This window comes from Carica papaya, chromosome 5, assembly GCF_054855325.1.
Source record: "Carica papaya isolate Zhongbai chromosome 5, ASM5485532v1, whole genome shotgun sequence".
Taxonomy (NCBI): Eukaryota; Viridiplantae; Streptophyta; class Magnoliopsida; order Brassicales; family Caricaceae; genus Carica; species Carica papaya.
In genome coordinates this window covers 39,340,963-39,359,756 of record NC_142313.1, presented here as the reverse complement: position 1 = coordinate 39,359,756, position 18,794 = coordinate 39,340,963, and the positions used below count along the sequence as shown (strand labels likewise).

The 18,794-nt window shown below is 33.5% G+C and overlaps 1 protein-coding gene across 1 annotated transcript in view; it reads right to left on the bottom strand.

Moving 5' to 3' along the window:
- Positions 1 to 417: 417 nt before the first annotated feature.
- Positions 418 to 18,794, bottom strand: part of EMB2411 (DNA replication helicase) — a 38,934-nt gene continuing 20,557 nt past the window's right edge. The window contains exons 20-36 of the mRNA XM_088220842.1: positions 12,177 to 12,311; positions 11,823 to 12,074; positions 10,061 to 10,135; positions 9,796 to 9,917; positions 9,602 to 9,674; positions 9,378 to 9,500; positions 9,056 to 9,223; positions 8,334 to 8,403; positions 8,099 to 8,250; positions 7,739 to 7,816; positions 7,496 to 7,588; positions 7,271 to 7,408; positions 6,585 to 6,624; positions 6,432 to 6,505; positions 1,345 to 1,482; positions 1,040 to 1,159; positions 418 to 929 (exon numbers count right to left, since the gene is read on the bottom strand). Coding sequence (XP_088076968.1) covers positions 774 to 929; positions 1,040 to 1,159; positions 1,345 to 1,482; positions 6,432 to 6,505; positions 6,585 to 6,624; positions 7,271 to 7,408; positions 7,496 to 7,588; positions 7,739 to 7,816; positions 8,099 to 8,250; positions 8,334 to 8,403; positions 9,056 to 9,223; positions 9,378 to 9,500; positions 9,602 to 9,674; positions 9,796 to 9,917; positions 10,061 to 10,135; positions 11,823 to 12,074; positions 12,177 to 12,311 — 2,007 coding nt within the window. The 3' untranslated portion in view covers positions 418 to 773. The remainder of the gene's footprint in view (positions 930 to 1,039; positions 1,160 to 1,344; positions 1,483 to 6,431; positions 6,506 to 6,584; positions 6,625 to 7,270; positions 7,409 to 7,495; positions 7,589 to 7,738; positions 7,817 to 8,098; positions 8,251 to 8,333; positions 8,404 to 9,055; positions 9,224 to 9,377; positions 9,501 to 9,601; positions 9,675 to 9,795; positions 9,918 to 10,060; positions 10,136 to 11,822; positions 12,075 to 12,176; positions 12,312 to 18,794) is intronic.

Here is an 18,794-nt window from a genome sequence, read left to right as displayed (position 1 = left end):
TCAGGTTGGGATAAATTTGATGTGGACCATCAAGAATGTTGATTAAGTAGAAACATCTTCTAAGAGCATTTATGTTGCATAATTTTTTCTTTTTTACAGGATGCAAGGGTGAGTTCCGGAGGAACTTATTCTTCTTCCAAATATTAAAAGATGAAATATACTTCTAATATCATTAATGTTCATTCTGGACAAAAAAGTTTCTGAAGGGTCATGTTATATTTGATATCTCATACTTTTCCTTGTGGAGATTGGGCATCAGAGCCATAGCAAGCAATGAATCGTTTGACACTAAATCAACTATCATTAAGAGACAAATTCTTCTCAAAAAAGAAATGCTAACTGCTGAAAATTCTCATTCAATTTTCATTTTTTGGCCAAATGTAATATTCCATTATTAAAATGAATAACAAAATAAACTTCGAAATCAAAAGATGCAAGGCTGTTGCCTGCAAGAAAATCATTAGCAGCAGTCATTGATAATACAAGAAATTTGGTATGGGACTCTTTCTCATGGCCTCCTATAGTCCTCTAGAGAGTGGCAAAATTATCTTGGACTATGAAACGTTACTTGGTATCTCATGAGTAGATTTTATTTATTGATACATGCATCTGCTTGACTGCTTTCATCATGGAAGGGACACTAGTCCATTTACATTTCTTTTGTTTTATGTATAACAGAAGTACTTGCTCATTGTATCCCCCAAGATATTACTTCTATTCTTTCCGCTTGTAAAAATAATGAATTGAAATGAAACCAAGATATTCTAATCAGTTTATATCTGAGAGCATTTCCTCCATTCTCCTTTGTGCTTCACATCTTCCATGGATACACTCAAAATACCTGATTGCTCAGTAACCTTGTCAATAAGAAGCTTTAGCAGTGGAACCCTTGAAAGAGTTCTGCATGACCCCACCAAAATCAACTTTTTCTACACCCATACAAGTTGTAAACATCAGTCTGATGGATTCTGGAGCACACACTCTAAGCTTGTTGGAAGGAAACAATATGAATAAATTTTATCAGAATAAAAGCAACTACCTTGGCTCTTGTCAAAGCCACATTGACCCTATGCCAATCCCCAAGTAACGAAGAAGCATAATTTGTTGGTTTCTCACTGGACCTAACAAAAGAAACCAGTATGCAATCTTTATCTCTTCCCTGAACACACAGCAAAGTCTTGCGTGAGCCAAATCATACAGTTTATGGAATCGTTAACAGTTTACAGTAACAAATAGTTCCAAACCACCAATGAAGGAGAAAAGTAATAAAGCGCAAAACAAGATGCATAGAATGAGCCTAAAAGCCTGTTAAACGCATCAGCAACCAATAAAGAACAGCCTAACCTGGTATTTGTCAATGGTGTGTATTTCCAGAGAGGTAATGGCAAGAATATTTTGGATGAGAATCACTTGAGAATTATAAGGGGTGATGATGCCAATATCTTTTCCTTCAATTCCATTTTTAACTAATCCTTCAGCAACCTATATCCAAAATAAAATGAGAAAAAATACCGTAGTTAAGCCAGATATCAGTCAAATATTTGAAATGCCAATATATGTATATATTCCAACCTAATTGTTAGAAGTATAAGAGAATATTTCCCAGTACTTCCCCATATAGTATTTTAGTGTCCCGTACCGTATCTTTCCCTCTAGTACTTCCCCATACAGTATTTGTAGTATCCCATATTTTATTACCTTCTTAAGCTAGTTTCCTTTGTACCATAGGATTCCTACAAATACTAGGGTATAATTTCTTCATAACATACCATAAAATCATAGTATTCTCTTCCCCATGGTATTAAAGCAGGGCTAATTTAGATAAAGATACAAACTAGATTTGTAGCAGATTTCCAAAATAGATAACCAGGTAATATATTTTTAAAAAATTTAAAATTGTTATACTATTTATTCATATTGTTTTTATTTGTAGTGTCTCAAGTGTTATTCATATTATACTATTAGTATTAGTATTTATTTTCTGAAAAAATTTTACCCTAATCCTATTTAGCATAGTCCAGCTATTCAATAAAAAAGTTTTTGACAATTTTCTCAAACTTTTTGGCTACATAATGCAATCAGAGTTCTTAAGATGAACAAGAAGACTTATATAGGTACAAAACCAGGTGATAAGAACAATAAGACTCTAGAATTTATATATTTTAATGTTATAGGAGATTGATGTAATTATGATTTTATGAACGTACTTATTCAGAAATTGTTAAAAGAACGATAAATTAGGTTAAAAGATATAAACGTAACTTGCATCCTATATAATTAATTGTAATTAATTGTTCATTTTTTATATCTTAAAATATATATATATATAATATTAATTGTTCTTAACATGGTAACAGACCACTAAGTTAAAGAAACCCTAAATTTTTTTAGGAACCTTATTCGGTCTTCAGTGCCAAAATAGAAAAGAAAAAAAAAATTGAAGGGGTTAGGTTAGCCTTCGCAGCCGGCCACTGGAGACCAGCTGCCAATAACTACCGCGGGCCGGCAGTAGCAGCTAAACCGGCCTTCATCGCTTGCACTAAGGTCCTTCAGTCATGCATCCAGTCATCCAGCCACAAATCCAGTCATGCAGACCAAACAGACTTTCTCTCTGCTGCAAGCTAATACCCCTGTCGACTTTTCTACAACCACACTCTGTCTAGACGTGGCTACACTATCAAACGGCTGCTCGCTCTTATGCGCCACTCTCTGGTCCTACAATCAGGTTGCCCCCTGTCGCACAGGCCCCCCAGGCATGCAACCATGGCTGCAGTCACACACATCTGTAACCCTAGACACCACTATTGACGGGGTTGCAAATCCTCTATGTGCCACTTATGCATCTGTTTGCTCTGATGGTCCAGCACAGCTTCCCCTCACGCATTCATCTGTCCTCTCCAACACCTCCACCGTGCCCTCCCCCCCTCCCCACCCCATGCTACCAAACTTGCACTGCACCCAGCCAGCCGCAACCACAACCTACAGCGAACACCACCAACCATGGCTCCCTGCAACCACAACCACCAACTACGCTTCCAACCACAGGTCTACTTCTCGGTTCATTTCCAGCAACCTCCCTACTCAGCCGCATACCGCCAGCCACACCTTGACCAATGGCATAACTGTTTCATTAGATTTCTTAACCATTGCTGCTTCTATTTGTGACACTTATTAAGGACTGCTAGGATTCACAAATGTCAAAGATTACGTCTCAATCCACAGGCTAACATGCCCCTATGGGGAATACCACCAGTGAATTTCAGTCAATCTATGTTGTCTACAAATACAGAGGAAAAGATTATTTCAGTTGGTCAAAGTTCATTTGGACAACCCTCAAAGGAAATGACAAACTCAGCCACCTTCTGGCATAACTATGGCATGACTCTGGAACTCAATAGCTCTACAAATCAGTAAACTCTAATGTTCTTACCTACAAAAAAAGCAGTATGAGATGTAATCAGCAAAATATACTCTAAAGTCAAAACATCGCGCAAGTTTATGACCTAACAGTTAAGACACGGTCCACCAAACAAGAGCACAAGTTAACAAATGAATATTCTAACAAGTTAAAAGACTAATGGCAAGAACTGAATCAATATCACAGCCTGAACATGGATTGCAGTAGAAAATGCAACCCGTCTCAAAAAGTAAGTAGAAAAAAACAGTGCATATCAATTTCTGGCAGGATTACATCTTGAATATAATGGAATAAGAATCAAATCTTGGAAAAAAAGAAAATGTCATCACTCAATAAGGTAATTTTCATCAGAATTGCGGAAGAGAGCAGAAGAGAGGTCATGCTAGAACCTTACTCCATTGATAGTTCAGTCTTGATCTTACAAGATTCTAAAAATCGTCAACAAATAAAGAAGGTGAATCACTCAGAGAACTCAACTTCATGAGCAGACAACAAAGACAATCTTTGGTGTATTTTTTGTAAAAAACTCAGATACTCCAAAGATAGTGTTGAAAATAACACGGTAAATGCATTTCCTTCAGCAAATGGAGGAGATACAAAAGTATTTCACAGACAATCCCAAAACAGGTTCGTATGGTCAACCAATAGGAAGAAGAAACACATGTCGATCTCACTGCTTTCAAAATTGAAATTGGACAAATGGAACTTCGATTGGAGGATCTTAAAAAGCCCACGAATATAATAAAATATTTAGGTACCCTTTCCTTCTCACACAGATTAGATACCTTAGATAAACCTTTTGATAATTATACTCATGAGTCACATATCATATACCAATACTTATAAACATTTTCATACATATATTCCCTGTCTACGTAATAAGAAGATTATCATAGCATATGGTCCCTCAATACTGCAAGCAACGACAACATTAAGCTTAATCTTACCTTTATCCTAGAAAATGTGTTATATGTTCCCAAAATTGTGTATTAATCTTATGTCAATCAATAAGTTATCACACAAGTATAAGTAGAAATTAATATTTGACTATTGACATTGTGACTTTTAGGATCAGAATTTAGGAAAGATGATTGGGCATATTAAAATCATAAACAAACTGATATACAAATGTTAAATAGTGAGAAAAAAATCATGAACGGTCCGCACAAAAATGGACTAACTTAAAAAATGAAAATTACTAAAAAATTTATTTGTTTTATTTTTATCTATTTTCTAATTAGAATTTTTTTAAAAAATCTTAATCCATTTTGGTCTAATTAAAATAAAACAGTGTAAGTCTTTAGTCTAGTCCACTACCCTTAATCAGTCCTTGGTCCAATATGATCTCGTTCGATTATGAAATCAACGAATACCCTAATTACATAGAAGTAAAATTGTATTCTATATTCCTATAAGATAAAGAAGTTTTGTCGATTCCTCATGGGTTTAGGAGAATCCTTGAAAGTTGTGCCAATAAGTTTAACCATTTTTATGTGGGTAATAAAATCATCAATCATTAACTTGCATGATAACAATAATGCCATAACGGCATAAGCTATCTGTTTTATGGAGCAAGATAATGTCATCATCATTAAGAATCTAACTAATAAGAGGAAGTTAACAGATGAAGTAACTAAGAACATTACCATTGACCATCTAGCAACTGAAAGCAATTCAATAGATTAAGGAGATTATGAAAGATGTTGTGATTTTTTTTAATCAAACAAAGTTACCTAAAACACATTTCTCAATTTAACTAGTGAGAAATAACGTTGAGATTGATAACTATATTGTTTTTTCTCACTTGAAGAGTACTACCCCAGAAATTTTGTTGGTCCATAACAATAACAAGAAAAGTCAAACTATTCTTCTCTCATTCTTAATTGATTCACTTCTTCAAGTCCTTGTTTCGGAAGCATTCCTTGTTTCTTTGCAACCATTTCATTTTGCATATTTCAGTTATTTAGAAAAACATCTGCAAGCTTTCACCTTCTTGCTGCTTCGACATTTCAGAACTCAAGAATGAGGTTTTACTAAGTGGAGGAGAATGATACTTAACAAGAAGATTCTAGAACTTTTATATATTAGTATCATGATATTTATGATTTTATAATTCTTATGTATAATTTAGGGTACTTAGCTTATTTATCTCCTGTTATCATCCACTTTCAAGGTTTGGTTAAAGCAAAGGGTTTCCCTCTTTTCCCACTATTCAACTTAAAGACATTTAATGGTAATAGAAACTATTAAGAATATGCTTGTTGTTTAGTTGCCTTCATTTCTCATTTAATAAGAAGTCTTATTTCACTTTTTTTAATTAAAGGATTCTAGACACATTAGATTACTTAGGCACTCTACAAATACATACAAGGTTCATCATTAAATAAAAACTACTCATTTTCTTTCATTTAATTGAGTGCCTAAATAACCTTGTGATTATAGTTGCGACAATTACAGCCATATAGTTGTGGGTGTTGCTAATCCCTATGATTGTCGATTGGATCCTTTCTTAAGTTTTCTTTTTGTCTTAAATCTTATTCCAACTTGTGCTACATCACCCTGGGTGTGATCTCTAAGATTTATTCCAAATTCTTAAGTAAGCAAATCAAAGCAAACAGTCCTATACCAATTACATATGCTTCTAGAATTATTAACACACTCTTATTTTGTAAATTTGTATTTGAGGCAAACATTCTATTATAATTCAATTCCTATTGTTGTTATCTAATCTATACAAACTTTTCATATTTACACATTTGATACACAACTAAGTTAACTTTACTCATATCTTCAATTCCACAACTATATAGTTGTATTCTCACTTGTTAAGCCAATAATTACGAAAACACCTAACTTCACTAGACATGAAATTGACTTAGAATTAGAATAACTTTTCATCCAAAATTTTATCATAGTTTTATTGTGTTATTATTTCTGTTCCATGGAATTAGAATTTGAATCAAACTGAATGTAAATGCAACAAATACTTCCTAGTGATAAGAAAGGAGGGTACCTCTGCAATTACATATGCTTCAAGTGGATTATTAACAGCCCTGTTATCTCTTGCCTCAATTGCAGGCAACTTATCTGAATTTTGTACAAGAATTTAGTAGCAAAAAATCAAAACGAAGAACATGAATAAAATGCGGGTAATATTTCTACACACCTGTATTAATAAAAATAACTGGTGTGCTTGGATTCAGCACCTACAAAATAATACTAGTAAGTTTAGTTTGACACGAGGAATCATGGGTGAAGCAGAGAGCTATGATCAACAACATTTTAATTATGTAAAGCCTGTCCAACACAATTTTCTGCAGTAATAGCAAAAAGAAGCAGCAGACTTATTGGATTTGGATTTCGACAAGCTGAATGCCGGAGGGGTTTGGAAAAATACTTGAAACTGGGCATGTCAATTTTTTTATGAAGTCAGAGAAGTTTCATCTTCAATAAAGTGAACAAAGCTCTGGGACATTTAAGGAATACAACTTACTGGCCCCCAAGTCCCCACCTATTCAAGCAAGCTTCTGAATGAGTATTTGCAGCATGCATAAACAACTGTTGGCAATGGATTATTGAAGTCATATAACAGGATCTCTGATCGATACACTAGCAAATTTATGTCCATAGAAGAATGCCTCTAGATGGTTCTAAATAAAGCTAGCCTTATTACTCTAATAAGTGAACCAAATCATAGCAATCATCTGACTAACCACCTTGATAATAAATGTTACTGATTGAAGCAGGCATGTCAAGGGTAAAATAAGCACAGGCCTTAAGCAAGTCAAAACCGACAAACCACAAAAAAGACAATTCTCATCCACTGGGAAAAGTTAAGATACAGGCTCTTACCTCTTTTAGCCACGATGAACAAGGCTTCATTGCTGAAAACTGGAGTTTTGCATTTGCTATTTCAGAGGACCCACAGCGCAATCTATCACCATATATCAATGCATTTGACAGTTCCATGATGCCTTGGGACATACGGTACTGCAAAAGAAAGAGACATACCATAGTGAAATAAACATAATGCAGGAAGAAGCATGCCATAGTAATTTAGTTCAGATCATAAGAAACCTGGCTTTGCAATGCTGAAATTGCCTGGGGATGTGCTTCTGATAGCCTGCAAAACAAACTCATGCCCATTCCATTTTCTCGAGCCTCTATACTCTTAAAAGTTGATAATTAAGAAACTTTTAATGAGCTTAACATTTACAGGTAAAAATCTCTACAACACAGCTTTAAAAGGTAAAATTTCTGTAAAAAGCTTCAATAGGAATACATCAAGAACTTGACATCAAAAGACAAGAAGATGCATACTTGAACCAACGGAGGCAGTTGATAATGATCGCCAACAAGGACAAAGGTTGAAGCAAACATCAAAGGTCCTAGAGAAACCTGACATGACAATGAAATCATTTGTTAACTTTCTGCACCTTATTCTAACTTTTGCTGCTTCAATGCTTCTTTTCCCCACTTTTTTGCTATCCTTGACTGACATGTCTGATAAATTAAAATCATAATATAACTCCATTGTAGAAGTTCTCTATCTCTTCATAACAATTTTTCCATATGGTTAATTCCCTTTCGCACACAGCTTATAAGTTACAACAGATACAGCAGAACAAATTCAACCTCTTCTGGGACATCAAATCTCTTGGAACCTGAAATAATACATACTGGGAGTGTAAGCTGTCCAGCTTCATCCATAATGCAGACATCAAATCTCTTGTCCACAAGTAAGGGATTAGTGATCCCCAAACAAGTAACTGCAACAACTTTCACTTGGGCTAACCTCATTTTGATGTCTTCAACGCTGTGCACATTGATTGCTGTCAAAGAAATTTGTTATTTACCTGGTGAATAAAACAAATATTGTTTTAAAACAAAAACTGCAAAAGAACTTCTTACTAACCTGAAAAGCAATTGCCCTGGACTTCCTTGTGCACAGCTTCATGTCTTCCAAGGCGTAAAAAATCAATGTCCTACAATTATTTGAATTTCAATAAGGTGGAAGAAAATGCAATAGCAATTCTATACAAAACAGAAAATGGAATTTCGACATTTTAAAAGCCACTGATTGCCAGAAAAATTATTGTTTTAAGTTTAGTTAGTGCATGAAAGACATGATCACAGATGGTCTTAATCAATCCAAGAGTACGAAGCTTAAGCCACAATCGTGTTTTTCTCTTTTTAGGCAGAAGTGTACAATTTGATCCTGGTTTTCCAACAAAGCTTCAGCAAAAACCTAAACTGTACAAGATGGAAGAATATCAAAATAGTTAGTAAGACAAGGTTAAGCATTGAGGTTGTTGAAAGCTACATTTACATAGTATTCCTATTCAATTTTGTTTATTAATTTTTCTCACAGTTAATTTTTTTATCTGTGTTCTTTATAAATTTTTCTTTAATCAGTTCCTGTCACCCCAAGTTCCTTTTTTTTTTTTAAACTAGTTTCTTACAAGTACAATAATTTTTCTAATGAAAAAAAATAAAACAAATTAACTACTTGAGTATTTTCCTTCACCATGTGGAAGCATGATTTATACTGAAAGAATGCATGCAAAAGAAAAACTAAAATGAAAAAAATTCTACATTCCACAACTATGACAAGACACATTAAAGGATAAAGATGACCTGTGATTTTAGTTTGATAAGTAAATTATCAACAGCAGAGTTTGTGTAGGACGTAAGCAAAATGGATGCACCTCTGATCAACAGCGCTTTCACTGCATGCACCATTGTAGATGTTTTTCCTGTTCCAGGCATCCCCAGAATTAGAGCATAATCCTTTGCAGCAAGTATCTGAAACAACAAAGTAGTAAGACGGATAAAGCCGAGCAATCCAAAGAAAATTCATAATATCAACTGAAGATATCCCATCTTCATAAATGAAACAGTGAATAGATCTAACCAAGAGAAGTAGCACATTTATAAAGAGAGAAGTCTAGAATATTACCTTAAGAATAGCTCGGCGCTGATCATCATTCAAACTTTTCTCGGACCAAATATACGATATTGCAGGATCTTGACTCAATATACATCCACTGTCAAATCTAGGAGCCTGCAAAATCAGAGTGTCCTGGGCAGCATGAAAAAAAGGGTGTGGGGAATGGACAAACACATACTTAGAAAAAAAACAGTGGTTGCAGAAACCATAAAACTTTTGCAGGAAACATTCACCTGAAGGTCAACAATCATCTTCCTTAGACAAGAACTTCGCTCAGTTGGCAGAAAAAGTTGTACGAGATTGAACCTTCAGTAGTAGTTGTAACAAGAGTGAGTACAACCACAAAACATCATGTCAATTGTTTGACAGCCTCCAGTAACATCATAGTTTAAACAAGCCATGACAACAGTCATAGTGAGGAAACTACCTCATAATTGAAAATGTTGTCATCGCTTCATCCTTGTTGATCCGCCATACCTCCTGAAAGAGATCGTCTGCCTCTGAAGATGAGTTGCTCCAAGGAAGATGTAAACACTTTGAAAAAGAAACCTGACCATTTGACAGAATAAGAGAATATTAGGAAATTTCATTCAGATGAATGGGAAAAGTTAGTGGGTAGCTACATTCTTTATTAAGAGCCATGGCCCACAACAACAGGTCTATTAGAAAGCATGACAAGAAGTTACACTCACAGAAACATGAGAGCGACTGATTTCTGTTATAACCCCGCTTGCCACAACTAAGTGGCATGATTCGGCAGTAAGTATCTGAAAACAAAAGAAAATTTAATAATTTGATAAATTGCTATAAGCACTAAATAAAGGTGAAGTGTGGCTAAAAAATTATTAACGTTATCTACTCACAACACCCATTAGCAATTTTACAAAATTCATTAAATTTCTTGTAATAGAAACAAGAAAAGAAAATGAATTCCAGCTTAAACGTGTAAGCATAATTTGTATGGGTCCAAAGTTTGTAGTCCAATCTATATTCTCAACCTTTACATAATTCTATCAGCAGAACATTTAAAAAAAAAAAAAAAGGATCATATCCGAAAAACAGTGACACTATGGCTCACGTAATCCAATTCTTATTCTTTTCACATTCTCCTTCATTGACATCAATGAGTTGACATGTAGGAATAGCAAAATTTTTATATTTGATTCACAACTAAATCGATAGTGAATTATATGTTGATGGATTTCTACTCCTACTTGATTATGTAGGAATCACAAATATACCCAGCTTAAATTGAACATGGAATGAGAATACTAATCTCAATTTGACCATCCTCCTTTCCATTGGATTCCGATTTCTATCCCACATAAACAACATTGAACCACAGAATTAAAGATGGAAGGCCCTATGAAATTTCAAGCAGCTCCTCTTACAAAGAGTGTCATCAAAAGAAGCTACAAACCAAATAAATGGAAGTTCTATATACTATAAACCAGTTATTAGTAATAGGAAGAATTTCTATCATCATTATTACGCAACAGCAACTGAAGAAACTGCATGGTAAGAGAAAAACATTTAAAAACATCTAAAATAACGTAGGAGGCCTTATGGAATTTCAAGCAGCTCCCATTACAAAGCATGTCATCAGAAAAAGCTATAAAACGAATAAATGCAAGTTCTATATACTAAAAACCAGTTAGTAATAATAGGAAGAGTTTTGTATTATTATTATCGTGAAAGCAGACAGGAAAAAGAAGATTTTTTCTTTTTTATTTTCTGGTTTTTCAGTTGGTACAAAAGGCTGAATTTATAGAGTTTTACATTCCTATTTTATCTCCTAATTTTAGGATTAAATTACTACACAATCAATAGCAATAATTTCTAAAAATTATAGTAATTAATCGTAGAAATATGCCGTAATAACTTGTAAAAATATACAGTAATAAATTCTAAAGATATATAATAATAATTTTAAAAATATGCAGTCAGCTTGTAATTTTTTCCATAGTTTCTACACTATGCAACAGCAAATGAGAAAAATTGCATGGTAAGAGAAACATATCTAAAACTCTGCCTCACCAAGCCCCCAGGTCAAAAACCCACCCAAAATAAAGAAGTTCAGAAGCTCTTTACCGAGTAACTCTTTTTCTTTTGAAATACATTTCCTGAGCAATATAAAATTGGATGATATTCAGACTTGCGTATTGTTAAGTACAGCTCATAGCAGGAAACTATATTTTCCATCTACTAAAGGAGATATATTTAAGGGCAACATGGCAATATATTAAATGTAACATCAGAAAGCCGATTAACTCTCTATCAAGACAATTATAACTTCATGACAGAAACATAATAATGTTCAATGATTATTTATAAATTTAAAGAGGAATCTTGGATGCAGACAATTGACCAGCAAGTATCAGCTTAAAATTATTTCAGAGGTCTTGAATCAACCAGGTCAAAATGCATAAAACCAATTTTAAACGATTATCTTACCACATAGTCTCCACTTCTCAGTGCGCAATCCAAATCTTTTGTTGAAGAAGAAGCACTTAAAGATTCTCTTTCAGATGCTTTAGGATTCAAAGCAGACAAATTTTGACGCACAAAATGATAGACAAATCTGTTGTCTCTATAAGACCTCTGATCTGGAAGATTGTATGAAGTATCAAGAACTAGAGAAGAAAGACAGGTAGTGAAGTGCTCAATCTTTGGATTATGTGAGCGCCAAATTTCTTTCTTTGAAAGCTGGTAATTTCAATTTAAAAAAATTGAAGAAAAGAAAAGCTGTCAATTTAATTGCTAAATCATTAATCAGTATGAAATTCAAAGGGCCTTTCAAGATTTCACCAGTGTCTCCTTAGCTTCCAAGTCAATCAACCGATCCCAATGTCGAAGAAAATCACAGTGAGAAACTGAAAGGTGTTGAACGAGTGAGTCAAAGACATCACTCAATCCACTACTTTCTCTGTCTCCGCCATAAGCCTGCAGCAATTAGACATAATATCAATTAGACAAAGTAAGACTAAACTAAAGTTCTTGTATTACTTTTCACAATTAGACCCCTTCAACATACATAATATATCAATAACCACTACAATGAATTCGAATATTCTATCTTTTGATTTTTTAAAAAAAAAAAAGAGATAAAGTGAAAATAGAATTGAAATCTTTAATTTTCTGTTATGACATAATTGTACAACTCTCCCCCATTTTATAGTACAAGAGTCTACCAAAAAAAAGAAGCAATCCAAGTAATTGATTGCACGAAATTGATTACAAAATATACACATAATTAACTAGTAAAATCGATCACTGATTTTCTGTTATTAAATGTCAATCACAATCTCGTAGCATCTAGGATTCTCATAATTATTTTTTATCATTAAATGTCAATCATAATCCTCTAACATCTGGGATTTTCACACTCCATCTCAAGTTAGATTGTCGATATTAATCATATTCAATTTGCTAAAAAAACTATTAAAACTTTGTCAAGGAATACCTTTGATGAGGATGCCTACAATTTGCTCTTTGATAAGCACATATGTCATGTAGATAATACCTTATTCTACCTTATCTTTAATAAAATGTCAATCCACTTCCACATATCGGTCTATCATATTGTACAAGATTGAATGAGATACTAATGGCGGATTTCTTGTCACAATAGAGTTTTATCGATAACTTGGCTTCTACTTGAAACTCCTCCAAAAGTTTTTTTAGCCATAGTTCTTCACTACTTCCATGTGTCATTGTTCTAAATTCTGCTTCAACACTACTTCTCACCTCCACATTTTGTTTCTTACTCCTCCAAGTGACCAAATTCTCCTTAAAAACTTGCAATGGTAATAGATCTTCTATATTTTGTTGGATTTGCCACCAATCTATATTTGTAAAAACTCATATTCCCTTGGTTTCAATCTTCTTCAAGAATAAGCTCTTTCCTAGGCTGAGAATCTTGTAAACAACAATAAGTGAGTTTTTGACAGTAAGTACATACATTGATTGCAAAGGAAATATCTAGTCGAGTATGTAATAAGTAGGTTAGTTTGAGAATTAATCTTTGATACTTACCTGTTTCAACTTGTTTTCCACCTTCTTCCATCTTCCCTACCTCAAACGGCGTATCACTCAGTTTGCATCCTAGCATATTGGTTTCAGTCAAGAGATTGTACACATTTTTTTTTTGAGAAATGCTTATCCTCTCTTCAATGCAGCAACCTCTATCCTTAATTAATCACTGCGATTTGTTAAAGAACTGATGTATTATTTAGAATTTCTATATTCAGGAAAAAGCAATGTGTCCCGCATGTATGATGTTTATAAAGGCTTCTATCGTGCTGAAAAGGAAGTCAAATCTCTCACAACTTACTTTATAGAATTCAAAAAGACTTATGAGAAACTTAATGTACTTGTAACGTTTAGTACTGATATCAAGGTACTGCAAACACAGAGAGAGCAGATAATCATAATGAACTTCTTGGCTTGTCTTCCACCTGAATTTGAGACTGCTAAATCTCAAATTTTATCTGGTTTCAAGATCACATCTCTTCAGAAAGTTTTCAGTAGGGTGTTACGCACAGATAGTACTACACCCAATCAGCACCCTAATGTTCTTGTTGCCAGAGGATAAAGAAATAATAACAGGGGAAGAAACAGAGCAATGAATAGTCGGAAAAATGATTCAAATAATATTATTTGTTATTACTGTCATGAATAGAGACATAAAGCGGCAATGTAAGAAATTACAGATCGGAATCAGAGAACACAAACTGCTAATATTGCAACTACTACTACTGCTAGCTCCTCTTCTAAGAAAACTATTATAGTTTCAAAGAAACTACAGAATTGGAATCAGAAAACACAGACTGCTAATATTGCAACAGCTACTACTGCTAACTACTCTTCTACGAAAACTATTATGGTTTCAGTTGATGATTATGCAAGATTTTTTCAGTTTTAAGAATTTTTGAAAAAATATCTACCAACCACTACTTCTGCTGAATCAGGTAAAAGATGTCTTATCTGCTCATCAAACAAATGAATGATTGATTCTGATGATACAAATCACATGACAAATAATCCTAATATCTTCTCGAACTTTTGATCACACAGAGCACCCTCTCCTGTTACTATTGTTGATGGGTCAAACTAAAATATTGACGGTTCTGGGACTATAAAACTAACTCTCTTCATTATCCTGACATCTGTTTTAAGTATACTTAAACTTGCTTTCAATTTGATTTTTGTAAGTACACTTCTTAAAGAACTTAATTGTTGTATCTCATTCTTGCCTGATCATTGTCTTTTTCAGAATCTTATGACGAAGTAAATTATTAGTAAATGACATGTATCAGAAGATCTCTACATTCTTGATAGTTGGGTGTTTTAACCAATTGATTGCTCTAATGTGATCTCTCTATTTGAAACACATTGTCAGTTGGGACATCCATCTCTCACTGTGTTAAAAAAATTATGTCATCAGTTTCATGATATATCTTCATTAGATTGTGAGTCATGTTAATTTGCAAAACATCATTGTAACTCGTCGAGTCCAATAATTAATAAACGAGTTAAGGCTGCTTATGAATTAGGTCATTCTGATATACGGGGTCCATGTCCTGTTATGTCGAAAATAGAGTTTAAGTATTTTGTTACTTTTATGAATGATTTTCTCAAATAACTTGAATATACTTTATTAAAAATCGTTTTGAAGTGTTTACTCATTTTTGTACTTTTCATGCGGAAATCAAAACATAATTTAATGTGTCTGTGCATGTGTTAAGAAGTGATAATGCTAAAAATATGTGTCAAATTCAATTCATAATTATATGACTCAACATGTAAATCTTCATCAGTTTTCGTGTGTTGATACACCATCTCAAAACAAAGTTGCTAAAAGAAAGAACAAACATTTACTTGATACTACTCGAGTTCTTTCATTCCAGACACAAGTTTCTAAGCAATTCTGGGCAGATGTTGTATCCACTGCATGTTTCTTAATTAATCATTTACTATTTACAGTACTTGAAAGTGATATTCCTTACAATATTCTTTTTCCAAACAAATCATTATTTCCAGTACAATCACGGGTATTTGGTACTACCTGTTATGTTCGAGATATGCGACTCAGTATTACTAAGTTGGATCCTAAAGTCTTGAGGTGTGTTTTTTTGGAATATTCTCGCTTGCAAAAGGAATATTGATGTTACTCTTCATACCTCAATAAATATATAGTATCAGTCAATGTAGTCTTTTCAGAGAATATACCATTATTCTCCTCACAGTCCAACTCTATAGATCAGGTAAAAGACGATGAAGGGCTCATTTATAGATTCCAACACAGTACCACTACGGAGCAACAACATAATGATATTTCTTCTTGTGTGTCTTCTGAGCAAACTGATGATGATGTGACTCCAACTCAAGAATCACCGTCAATTATTCATGTTTATTCCTTTGTCTACTCTTTTAATTGCTTTTATAGATTCTCTTTCTATAACAAAGACAGTCAAAGAGGTTCTGAATCACCATGGTTGGCATAATGTTATGCTGAAAGAGATAAATGCTCTTAATGATAATCATACCTGAGATCTGATCGATTTAACCAAAGGAAAAAAGGTTGCAAGGTGCAAATGGGAGTAGGTCAAGTACATACTTTTTCTGAGACAATAAAATTCCTTCCTTACTCTTTGTTACTTCCACCCCCAAGAAGTATTTTAGCTGTCCCAAGTATTTGGTATTAAACTTGGCATGTAGGAATGACTTAGAGAGGATATTCCTGCATGATTATCTTCTGTAATTACAATATCATCAACATAAATAACAAAAAGTATAATATCAGCTGTTGATTATCTGTAAAAAATTGAATAATTACACTTACTCTTCTTCAATATGAACTCACAAACTACCTCACTGAGCTTGCCAAACCACGTGCGGGGACTTTGTTTCAAACTATACAGGGATTTCTTCAAATGGCAAACTTAGCATACTCCTCCTGAGCAACAAACCTAGGTGGTTGCTTCATATACACTTCTTCTAAGAGATCACTATGAAGAAATGTATTTTTAATGTTTAAATGATGTAAGGGCCAATTACGGGTGGCTGTAATAGAGATGAACAAACAAACAAACAGAAGTAAGTTTGGCCACTGGAGAGAATGTATCAGAATATTCCACTCCCATAAGTCTGAACATATCCTTTTGCTACTAGCCATGGTTTAAGTCTCGCTACAAAGCCATATAGATTCATTAAAAGATGTCTCGGGACTTGGCATAGTCTTTAAAAATCATGAACATACTCATATTAAATGTTTTACAGATGTTGATTAGGCTGGATGTAAGATTGATAAGAGATCTACTACAGGATATTGTGTTTTTGTTGTGGGAATCTCGTATCATGGAAAAGTCAGAAGCAAACAGTTGTATCTCACTCAAGTGCAGAGTCTGAATATAAAGGTATGCCCCAATCCATATGGAAAATCTTATGGATACATTATCTTTTAGATGAAATGAGTTTAAAACCCACATCTCTTCTAAAACTCTAGTGCAATAATTAGGTTGCTCTTCATATTGCCTCAAATCCTACGTATCATAAGATAGTCAAACATATTGATATCGATTGTCACTTCATGCAAGAGAAAATTAAGGAAAATTTCATATCTACTGGCAATGTAAAGACAGGAGAACAACTTGGTGATATATTCACAAAACTTCTGTATAGAACATGGATTGAGTATCTTCGAAACAAACTGGGCATGTTTAATATCTATGTTCCAGCTTGAGAGAGAGTGTTAGAATATTATAGAAGATCTATATACATAATAGGTTGATTATATTTCAAAATGTATTAAACTAATTAGGAAAGAAATTAATAGGGTAACTTATATTGATATCATATATGATTCCATTTACATGTATATATATCTTTACTTTCATTTCAATAAAACATAAAAAATATTCAGTATTTTTCCCTAATTATTTAAAGGATTCAAGGTAATAATAATTATTTATCTAAGATTTGACTTGTTGATTCTACAGCATCAAATCAAATGATTGGTTTAACTAATTTGCCCGAAAATGTTCGCCTATATCATGGTTCAGAACTTATTCAAGTTGCAAATAGTCACAATCTGTCCATTACTGCGATTAGTGATATTACTTTAATTTTTAACAATGCCTATCTATCACCTAAACTTTCTAATAATTTTCTTTTAGTTGGTCAATTAGTTGATAATAACTATGATTTATATTTTTTTCATGATGGTGGTTGTATGCAGGATTAGGTATCCAGGACGTTAATCGCGAAGGGGCCTAAAGTTGGACGCTTGTTTCCTTTGCATATTTCCGTTCCTAATAATATGTTCTTAACTTGTGCTACTGTCATTAGTAATAGTGATGTATGGTACAAACAATTGAGACACCTCAATTCGAATATAATATTTTATTTGTTGAATTCTTAATTATTAGGCAGTAAAGATCAATTCTCTGATCTTTCTTATGATTGTCCAACTTGTAAATTGTGAAAGAGTAAAATTATTCTATTTCCTATTGTTAGTAGTCATACATATAAATACTTTGAAATTATTTCTAGTGATGTATGGGGAATCACACATGTTATTTGTTGCATTTGTTGAAACTCAATTTTCTATTGTCATTAAAATTTTTCGATTTGATTCTGGTGGAGAATATATGTTTAATGCATTTCGTAAATTTGTAAATGAAAAAAGCATCCTCCCACAACATTTTTATCCACACATATATCAACAAAATGACGTGGCGGAGCAAAAGAATTATCATCTCTTAGAAGTTATTCGCACATTATTATTTGAATCTTCTATTCCACCTCAGTTTGTGGTAGAAACTTTATCTGTAGCAACTTTTCTTATTAATAGACTACTTTCTCAAACTCTAAACTTTAAATCTCCTTATTTTCGTCTTTATCAACAACATCCTCACTATGTGCATATACATACATTTGGTTGTATTTGTTTTGTTCACTTACCCCCTCATGAACGTCATAACTTTCTATTCACTCTGTCAAATATGGATTTATGGGATACAGTACAAATCGCAAAAGTTTTATTTCATATAATTCTCCTTCTAAGAAGTTTCGTGTTTCTCATAAAATCATTTTCTTTGAAAATCAATTTTTCTTTCCTACTCGTGATCAGTCATTCCCCGATGTAGCTATTCTTCCTAGTTTTGATGATTTGCCTCCTTCTCCTAATCGGTTCAAGCCTAGATATGTGCATGAACGGCATCCTTTGCAGCTGCCCTTTCTCAATCCAAATCCACCATCGAATATACACCACCACCCTTGATATGCTCCACCAGAGTCTCCCATCCTCCTAATTGTTATGGCGTTCATCATACATCATTTAGTGTTATTTTATCTTCTATTATGATTCCATTTTCTTACTCACAAGCTATTAAGCATGATTGTTGACAGCAAGCAATGCAAGAG